The sequence below is a fragment of the Mya arenaria genome, chromosome 2 (assembly GCF_026914265.1).
Source record: "Mya arenaria isolate MELC-2E11 chromosome 2, ASM2691426v1".
In the NCBI taxonomy this organism is placed as follows: domain Eukaryota; kingdom Metazoa; phylum Mollusca; class Bivalvia; order Myida; family Myidae; genus Mya; species Mya arenaria.
In genome coordinates, this window is record NC_069123.1 from 39,531,844 (window position 1) to 39,543,220 (window position 11,377).

General features: G+C 36.7%; 1 protein-coding gene across 1 annotated transcript in view; it reads left to right on the forward strand.

The window, feature by feature from the left end:
* Positions 1-6,273: 6,273 nt before the first annotated feature.
* Positions 6,274-11,377, forward strand: part of LOC128223428 (uncharacterized) — a gene marked incomplete in the record, with an annotated part of 10,104 nt that continues 5,000 nt past the window's right edge. The window contains 4 exon segments of the mRNA XM_052932712.1: positions 6,274-6,394; positions 6,796-7,156; positions 8,114-8,288; positions 10,931-11,096. Coding sequence (XP_052788672.1) covers positions 6,362-6,394; positions 6,796-7,156; positions 8,114-8,288; positions 10,931-11,096 — 735 coding nt within the window.

The following is an 11,377-nucleotide window of genomic DNA, read 5'->3' on the forward strand; positions in this document are numbered from 1 at the left end:
CCTAATCCCCCACCCCCTTAAGTTTAATATTTTTACGCAATTACTCATCGTTATCAACACGTACCAATCAATCATGCCATTTCATCAAGCAATCGGCAACATAATACATACGAATGCCTGGTCACCTATATAATTCATTTGAAAGAGTATAACTTGTAAATTGAATAATCGAAAATACAGTGATTTTGTTTGTTATTTAAATAGAAAGTGAATGTAATTCAAGGTAAAAAACGACTAATTTTGATAAAATAATGTTCCTTATTTACATTTTCTTTCTCTATGGTACCAATGTTTAGTTATGCATAATACATGTGGAATAGAATAAAACTCCTTACAATGTGTTGTGTGTTCGTTTTTGTTGCGGTATTGTACAGTTGCCATGGAGTAGGGGGAGTGACCATACCTCCGTCCAATTCCTTGTTTGCGAAAAATAGATATCTCTTAGCATCGTATTGCTGTGTTGTTTGTTCGGCCATTTGGTTCTATGACATGCTAGTAGAACATGCTTGTCCCATGTTTAATAGAATGTGTTTAACTCAGTCAAAAACTACTGATTTCTGCTCTGGAAAACGATTTGACCTGCGATATTAAATAATAAACAACAACAAGAACTAACTTGAAGCACGAACAGTTAGAAACTGCCATGTACCCCGCCGAATTGACCCAAGATAACAATAAACATTAACAAAGGGTAATAGCTAAAAAAAACATACTATGCCACTCAGCGTTATGGTTCTTGTGCACTGCATTTCTCCTAAATGAGATAGCACGCACGCACGCACGCACGCACACACACACACATTAACACACTTTTCGGCGGGTTATTAAACAACCTTTCAGCGGGGTATGAAAAGAAAACTTGCGCATTTTTAAGAATCTGAAAAGGTTTTATCATGACCATGTTTAATTATGTATCTTAGGCACATGCCTTAATTAAGTATTAACCTGACACTTACAGTTACAGTTACGACCGTTTGTTTCATAAAAACAGTTATAACCTGTTCATTAATAAAGCACTACAATATAATACGAAAAATGCATCATAAAATAGTTGATTGTGAACATGTTTCTATACTTGTAGTTAATTTCAATACACATACTAGACAGGACCCCTTCAAGGGAACCTCGAAGGAGTTCGGGTCATTGTCATTCTAGTTTAAATATCGCCTTCTGCTCTGAACTAAAACTCGCATTGAGGACGTAAATGTAGGGCACGGTGAACGGTACTACGGGTGAGATGTTCGGGAATCTCCATGGCTACGTGCAGAAACTGGTAATCCAAATAATCCACTTCACCAGCACACATTCTTATTGATCAGAGGTTCGACCTTGCTAAATCTATCTGTGGTAAGCATATATAGCATCATCACTCTGGTGTACGATAATTAATGCTAACACAATGACCAAAAAAACTCTAGTGACAATATTGCGGTTTTTGTTCGATTCTTACTTGGATTGAAAGTATACGAATTTTGCCATTCAAATGTGAATATTATTTCTTCACAACATCCATGTATGCACAACTAAACTGAGGTACGGACGTCAGAAATAACAGGAAACAAACATTACAAATTGCGCACACGTCCGAACCGGATTAAACTAGAGAACAAGTGAGAAAGGCGCCAAAATAAAGAAGGGCGGACAATTAATCATTCTGCGCTGAGAAAGAGTTCCCTCCCTTGATAATTATTAAATTTTCTCAAAATTTGTTAAATTGTTGCGCTCAGGAAAAACAAAGACAAATGTAAAATATAAATTTAATTTTGCCGAAATAATGGGCTGCTAGATTGGAAATAAAATTAACATAGATATAAAACTTATGTCAAAAGCAGCCATAAATCCTCCGCAGAAACGGCCAAAACCTGAACTAAAATACCAGAATCTTAGTTAAGAAGTAAAAGCGACAAGCCGTGCCGCGTCAATCATGTTAGAAAAAGAGAATCTAAGGTAGGTAACAGTCGGATTTCCAGTTACCGAACAGTTCCCCCGGCACACCGCATTTAAAATAGAAGGAAGCTCAGCGCGTCGGAAGGAGTGCATGGTGTATTCGTGAGCGTGGGCAATCGGAAGTTGAGTCATAATACGTCGAAACATACGATCAACGCTGCTCGCGTCAAGTGGGATCACATCCCCCACCGGAAACAGTACAAAACAACGGTTCTGTGGGTGCCAAAGGAACTAACCTACACATGGTTTGAAACTCTTTTACTGGACATAAAGAAGAGTCATTTTTACATAACGGAATAACTACGTTGTTGTCCCAGAATAGATTAGTTTTAGCATACTTAAGTTAAACAACAATGCCAAAATCTGTAACTGACACATCGTTTCAACGCAGGTATTTAGACTTATCAAACTTAACACTAGAATCAGGAACTATGCTTGATTTCCTGCACATCATGTAAAATGCAAACAAAAATAAGCACCATATCGGAGAATGAAATGGAATAGCAAAATCTAGAACACCATAAAGTTGCTTCAAAATATCTGGCGTTATAGGCGGAGCCTGCTTTGGGGAACGAAAAAGTAACTTTCCTAGCCCTCTGTTAGTGAGTTGCAAAGAAATGTTGGAAATATCAGGGAAATCTTCCCCTCGCAAGACATGGTAAATACGAGCCCCGTTAATACAGTTTTTAATTCTCTGGAGATATTTCATGCCACGACTTCAAAATTGGGCATATAAACAAAGAGTTTCGATATAAACGGGACAGTCTTGCAATGAATAAAATTCACAAAATAACAGAAATGAACAAATTTGAGTCTTTAAGTTCTTGTAGGTCCCGTGCGAATAAGCAGACCGTTGGGTATGAACTAACCGTTGGTGAAGAAGATTAAGCCCAACACAATTGTTCGATCCTTCATCTGTTAAAAGAAGAAAGAGAAAGAGTTCCCTCCCTTGATAATTATTAAATTTTCTCAAAATTTGTTAAATTGCGCACATATGTATGAGAAATTCAACAGCGAACGCAAAACGAATGGCTAATCGTATTAACAAAGCGATTATCATGTGTCATATTTAAATATATATCGTAAATAGTTTTTATACAAGTTTTTTATATAAGATGCCTTCATGATATATTTAGATATCAGATCATTTTAATGTTAATGAACTAAACAATGAACATCGATGGAGTATAATTAATACGCTCTATATTGTGAGTCTGTATTTTGACGCCATAGTAAATAGTCGAAATAATATGAACTACCAGCCTTTAAATTATTTGATGATTTCACAATTTTAAGTTTATCGGAACGTACCTATTATTGCTTAAATGTATGTTGTGTACATCTGCCATGTTTTGACGATTCGATAATGTCAGAGTGGTCACACTTGCATGTCTTCTTTCAAACTTATATTTGTTATCCAATTTTTAATGGCATGATATCTCCACTTAGTACGCGCAGGATCCTTGTGGCCCTTTTGATTTTCAAAATGTGACCAAATTCACTTGGGCCTCCTCTTATTTAAGCATTTAATATCAAGCTTTACTAAACTTGGTTACAATGTTTATGTGCATACTAAAGTAAGTCGACTGAGTTTGATCAAAGCCAGGTCGCACTATTAACGGTGGAGTTATGACCCTTACAATTGTAAACAAATGACGTCCAAATTAGCTTTGTCCGCTCCCTAACTTGAGCAAAATTTACTCAACTTGACTACAATGTTTATTTGCATAATAACCCGACTGAGTTCGATCAGCAACCATATCGCACTATCGACTCTAGAGTTAAGGCCCCTGCATTGTCAAAATGTGTATATATCTATCTTACTCCACTCATTGCGTGACAAAAGTAATTTGGATAATATTGCATTCGGTTTATTTAACAACCAGGGCCGGTATTCATTGAACATCTTAAGTCATTTACTGTCTGAAATATTTCATTTTCATTGTCTTCATTGAAAATTAATAGTTAATGTTATACTTTTCTTCTTCGAATTTGACTATGAACAGTTTAGACTTATGTATCGCAATCGGGTGAAGTTAAGAGATAACTAGAGATGCTTGATGAATACCGGACCTGATCATCACACGTATTGAGTTCCCCCTATATAGGTAGGAGAAATGCCGATGGTGTGCTAGTCCGTCACAGAGTTTGTCCGGGCGGGAACCCCAACGCTACCGGAAGGATTTCGATGTACCAAGTCCAGAGTTGTGCACTAAGATGGGGTGTTTTCAACAGATCATTTGAATATTTATGTTTACATACAGTTCATATTGAGATGCTCGTCCGCACACAGCCTGTCCCTAGAATGACACATCAACTCAACGTGTGAGTAACATAAAAGGTCTTATTATTATTATTATTATTATTATTATTAGTCTATATTTGATATTACTTTAGAAATATTCCAACTTAGGGACTAGTTCATAAATTGCAGGACAATGCTTTCAATAGTTTCCACGTTGCATGATAAAATATGAAGTTAAGTATGTTTTATAAAACTGTACACTTTAATTGATAAAGAAACCTTAAATTAAATAGCCCTGCTTATCATAATGAAAATTTTGATTTTAAATACCAACTCAATCATAAGAACTCGGCCATCTCCGAGATGTTCCGAGTGATACCAACTTCCGGCCAAATAGATGAAGGTAACGCGGTACTATTACAATATCCTTTATGTTTGTAAACCTCCTACACAGTTATCTCCCTTGGCGACAGCAAAAATGCCGAGTTTTGAAAAATAAACATTGAGCTTAATTGTTTGTTTTAAAAATGTCATTCGAAGGAATGAACTCCAGATAATTCCCTCTTGATGTATAGTATTTTTTATCCCCGTTACTTATACTCGTATGAGTGAAATGTGTTACAAAAACTTATACAATATATAAAGCAAGGAATTCACATAACATGCCGGTATAAATAAAAGGTGAATTTCATGCTATTGAAATCTATGTATTATTCCATTGACTCTATTTCTTCCGAAAAAAACGTAAACTGTATATTTTTGGTATAATTTAGTTTTAACCGGAGGATTAGCTTGGGGGAAAAAAACAGAATATCTTTAATTCCGGGCTTAAACTATTGTATCAATATTATTAACCATAATGTCCTTCGAGCATATGTACACCCAACATAAAAATATTATCAATGAAATGATAACCATTTTTGGTTATCTGCATGCACGTTTTTCTTCTAATTTCATTGCGCCGACTTGATGCTATACATCAACTTTTTTCTTGTTGGTTGTGGTATCACAAATATCTACTGTGCATGAAATTTTAACTGCAGTAGGGGTTTTGGTCAACTGAACGATGAAATCCAGGCGTTGTTGTACATTAACATGATCATCGGCATGTTCTGCTGGGGATAATTTTTTACAGAGTTATATACCTTGATTTTTTCACATAGTACAACAGTGATCATTATCTAAACCTTAACTCTTTAACATGATTTCGACGTGGATTTACTCATAAATTCGGCTGAGTAACTCGTGTATAGTGTGACATAAAAATAGATTGCCATAAAAAAATAACAATAGATTTATCTTACTTTTTCTGGATTGGGCTTTATAGAACAATCGTCATGCGCTGCTACGGTTTCATACAGATTTTTTCCCGATCGGATTCAGGATGATCCACTGGCGGCCATATTGGAATTTGCCTTAATTTTGAATAATTATATTAAATAAATTCCTATTTCAAGAAAGTTTTAACATTCACTCATTTTGAACTATATGTATCTCCCTTCTTAATTGTTTCGTCTGCCGCACAATCTTTCAGCAAACACAGGACAAAAACTATTGACACTTTACTGATAGTTACAACCAAATGCCGTTGTGCATATCGTCAGCACATTCAACTTAAAAAGCTTTATATTGAGTTATGTCCCTTTGATTGTGTATACATGCAGTATACGCTTAGTTATGATTGTAAGTAGTTCCTGTACGGTTGACATAGGGGAGGGGGGGAGGGAGAGGGGGTTCATATGTCTTCGCTAGAAAATAGTCTATAGAAACTAATTGTTTTATTTTTTTCCATTCTCCATGCAGGCGATATAGTATTTTCGCGGAATGATAGTTCATATTTTTATCATTTCAATTTTAAGTGTAGCTGTTGTTATTACTGCTGTTCTTTTTGATAGTGTTGTTATCGTTTTTACACTAACTTTTATAATGCAAAGGATGTTTGAATGGAGAAGTACGTACCACACGATATTAGCTTGGTACAGAAACGAATATGGTATGATGATAAATTATCGTCATATTTTTGATAACAAACAGATAAAGGAATAGCGTTACGTATCAATATACATGAATAAGGAGATAGATGTTCATAATCATTTTCAATTGACAAACGAAATTGGTTTTATAGAAACAAAACAAAACCATTTAAAACTTCTGTAGTCCTTATAAGGAATGGGATACAGAAAAGGATTCGTGACTATTTTGGTAAGTAACTTTTATTGTAGTTTTCACTATCAGTTGAAATACAAATAGAGTTTTCAAATATTCGAATTCTACTTAACGATATATTTATATATTTATCAAATACATATTTTGGTAAGTAACTTTCATTGTAGTATCTCACTATCAGTTGGAATACAAATTGAGTTTTGATATTTTAGTATTCTTTTTAACGATATATTTATAAATAATTTCTAAAATACAGAAATAAGTCTCATGTACACAATCTTGTATAACCGGTCTTCTCAGGCGGCGTAAATGAAAAAAAAAAACACTTTAATCCACTGATATGATTTAGATTAACTATACAAACTCTAGGTTTTATGACCAAATCTCAGTGACTACTTACATGGAAGGATTTTTATTGGTTTGCACTCATTTTGCAGGTCGTATGCCTTGTTTCAAGCAGTGCGGCTGATGTCACAAAGGCATTGAGCCCAGACGACAACAAATCAAACGGAAATGACGTAGTTCCAAGAATGACGGAGGCCAAGAGAGAAACGGAACCGCCGAAGACAACAATCACGGAGGTACCGAGTTTCAAGAAAGACGATGTCTCCATCGGAAGTGTTGGTATGACAACTGTAACCGAAGACACCGGAAGTGTTGTTATGACAACGGTAACCGAAGCCTCAGAAGAAAACGGAGGAGAGGGGTCAACCGGAAGTACAACCTTGACTTATGGCCCACTAGACGGCCCTGCAACCGATGCTCCCGAAACCCCGGTTGGCGTGTTCACAGTTCCAGGTAATGACAACCACTTAATGTACTTATTCATTTTTTTCTCTTTTTTTAAGAATATTTTATCAAGATTAATGTCATAATAATTAAATAAAAGTTTTTTATATAGAATGGGTAAGAACCTTCATATGGTTGACATGTATAAGAATGGGGTCTGATTTTCCGAAACGCCGGTTCGATGAACCTAAACAATTATAGTTCAGCTTGAATATATGTATATATGCCGCAGTCAATGGGCACATTTCCGATGCTCTCAACGTAAAGTTTGGCGCAATCCACGAGTTCGTTTTGGTACCCAGTCTCTTGTGGTTTTACATAAATGATATCCAAGTAAGGCTTAGATCAGCAGTCTTGTGCTCGAACATGACATTGCCGCACACCTTGCTGTAGCATCCGACACAGAGTACCTTAAAGATAGTGAGGAACCTTGACAAGCTTTCAACACAAGTGGATTATGGAATTAGCCCAGTTAGTGCGAAGACTTGTATATCAAAAAGAACAGACACCATCAATAACGACAAGCATACCATAGTCAAAGACTCCAGAACACCAGTGCAATTAGCAGGAGATGCACAGCAGGGGATTACGTATCATGCCAAACATTCCTTAAACTATGCCTTTAAAGTAGCGCATAATAGACTGCCCAATCCCTTGCAGCAGCGCATTAGTGAATGTCCATCCCCTTAAAGTGGCGCATTAGTAGCGATCCCTTCACTTATAGTGGCGCACTAGTGGCGATCCCTTCACTTATAGTGGCGCATTAGTAGCGATCCCTTCACTTATAGTGGCGCATTAGTAGCGATCCCTTCACTTATAGTGGCGCACTAGTGGCGATCCCTTCACTTATAGTGGCGCATTAGTGGCCGTCACTTGCCTTCCAGAAGCATATTACCAGGCTACGATTGGATTCATTCCAACTTGGTTTCAAGATATATATGTATATATGTTTTGTATATTCTTCAGAACCATTCGAGATGTACATGAATAGAATCTTGTTGAGTGGGCACGTGCTCGGTTTCCATGACAACCTTGAGAACGCGCTGTACTCCTCCCTGCTGAGCGGACGTGACATCGATCCTACGCGCTACGAGCTGAAAGTACACGCAATCTCTACAACTTACACGATGAAACGAAACGGGTAAGATTATAAGTATCTTTCATGGCCGAGAGTGTAAGAAAGGTTCATCCAAACCCGAGCGTAGAGGGTTTTGCGGAAACGAGGTTTACTCTTTTGCGCTTAGTGAAAATAAATGCGTATAGATATGTCATAATTCGTGGTTGTCATGGATATGCGCGCAGTGATTCAGATTATGTTCATAGTCAAATAGTTCTTTATATATAATATTATTATTATATTGTAAGAGAATATTGCAGCTTACAATACAAATCAAACAATGGAATCTGTGCTTTCATGCCACATTGAACCGTTCAATTACCGACTTTCTAAACACCACGTTGAACGCTTCTATTACTGCGTAGAATACTAAACGCTTTAATTGCAACCATGCAACACTAAACGCTTTAATTGCTACCATGCAACACTGAACGCTTTAATTGCTACCATGCAACACTGAACGCTTTAATTGCTACCATGCAACACTGAACGCTTTAATTGCTACCATGCAACACTGAACGCTTTAATTGCTACCATGCAACACTGAACGCTTTAATTGCAACCATGCAACACTGAACGCTTTAATTGCTACCATGCAACACTGAACGCTTTAATTGCTACCATGTCACACTGAACGATTTAACTGTTACCATGTCACATTGAACGCTTTAATTGCTACCGTGTCATATTGAACGCTTGAATTGCTACCCTGTCATATTGAACGCTTTAATTGCTACCATGTCACACTGAACGATTTAAATGTTACCATGTCACATTGAACGCTTTAATTGCTACCGTGTCATATTGAACGCTTTAATTGCTACCGTGTCATACTGAACGCTTTAATTACTACCATGTCATATTAAACGCTTTAATTGCAAGTCATATTGAACGCTTTAATTGCTACCATGTCATATTGAACGCTTTAATTGCTACCATGTCATATTGAACGCTTTAATTGCTACCATGTCATATTGAACGCTTTAATTGCTACCATGTCATATTGAACGCTTTAATTGCTACCATGTCATATTGAACGCTTTAATTGCTACCATGTCATATTGAACGCTTTAATTGCTACCATGTCATATTGAACGCTTTAATTGCTACCATGTCATATTAAACGCTTTAATTGCTACCATGTCATATTAAACGCTTTAATTGCTACCATGTCATATTGAACGCTTTAATTGCTACCATGTCATATTGAACGCTTTATTTGCTACCATGTCATATTGAACGCTTTAATTGCTACCATGTCATATTAAACGCTTTAATTGCTACCATGTCATATTGAACGCTTTAATTGCTACCGTGTCATACTGAACGCTTTAATTACTACCATGTCATATTAAACGCTTTAATTGCAAGTCATATTGAACGCTTTAATTGCTACCATGTCATATTGAACGCTTTAATTGCTACCATGTCATATTGAACGCTTTAATTGCTACCATGTCATATTGAACGCTTTAATTGCTACCATGTCATATTGAACGCTTTAATTGCTACCATGTCATATTGAACGCTTTAATTGCTACCATGTCATATTGAACGCTTCAACTGCTACCTTTAATTGCTACCATGTCACATTAAACGCTTTAATTGCTTTAGTTGCTACCATGCAACACTGAACGCTTTAATTGCTACCATGTCACACTGAACGATTTAACTGTTACCATGTCACATTGAACGCTTTAATTGCTACCGTGTCATATTGAACGCTTGAATTGCTACCCTGTCATATTGAACGCTTTAATTGCTACCATGTCACACTGAACGATTTAACTGTTACCATGTCACATTGAACGCTTTAATTGCTACCGTGTCATATTGAACGCTTTAATTGCTACCGTGTCATACTGAACGCTTTAATTACTACCATGTCATATTAAACGCTTTAATTGCAAGTCATATTGAACGCTTTAATTGCTACCATGTCATATTGAACGCTTTAATTGCTACCATGTCATATTGAACGCTTTAATTGCTACCATGTCATATTGAACGCTTTAATTGCTACCATGTCATATTGAACGCTTTAATTGCTACCATGTCATATTGAACGCTTTAATTGCTACCATGTCATATTGAACGCTTCAACTGCTACCTTTAATTGCTACCATGTCACATTAAACGCTTTAATTGCTTTAGTTGCTACCATGTCACATTGAACGCTTTAATTACTACCATCCTACATTGAACGATTTACCTGCTTTCCTGTGGCATAAAAGCAATTAAAGCATTCAATGTGGTATAGAAGCAATTTAAAGAGTTCAAATTAGCATGTAGTTATTAGAGCGTTCAATGTGGTATGGTAGCATTAAAAGCGTTTTGTTTAGCATGATAGCAATTCAAGCGTTCAAATAAGCACATAGTATTTAGAGCGTTCAATATGGCATATGATAATTGAAGCTCTCAATTTGCTACCATATATAACCTATATGATATAGGTTATGATTCGCTAGGGTGCCGAGGATGAGTCCAACCATGCCCTAAAGATGGCTTTAATCCGTTCAATTCCATAATCAACGGTTTAATTCCTGCAATGCCATATTGACGCCTTTATTGCTCCTGTGGCATATTGAATTATTTGCCAATATGGCAAATTGAAACCTTAAATGCCACATGAAAAGTGTTACTACCATGCCATATTTCCTTAACAGTGAGGCGGTAACAGATGTCCAATACGCCGTGATGTACAACGGTCACGTGCTACAGCGTTTATGGGTGGAGCACGTGCTAAGGTACCCGGAAGTACACCAAAAGCTGCACGATAACCTGGAGTCGAACGGCTTGAGAGAGTATCAGCTAGCCCCAGAATATAGACAGGTACATAAACAGGTGAGAATGGAGTTGAAAGCAAAATTCACAGCAATTATATATGAAGCATATCTTGGTGTTTACTTCATTTCATTACTCTGTGTATAATCGGAGCGTTGTCAAGCGATCATTAGGCATCGGATTTTAATGAGATTGAATGAGATTGATATAACAGACAGGGCCTACCTGAAGCATTTTGAAATGTACGCCCGTACACTTACGAGCGGTGAAAAAAGGAAAGGTATTTCTATAGTCTGGTCCCAATATGATATATGGGGTGGAGCGGGACC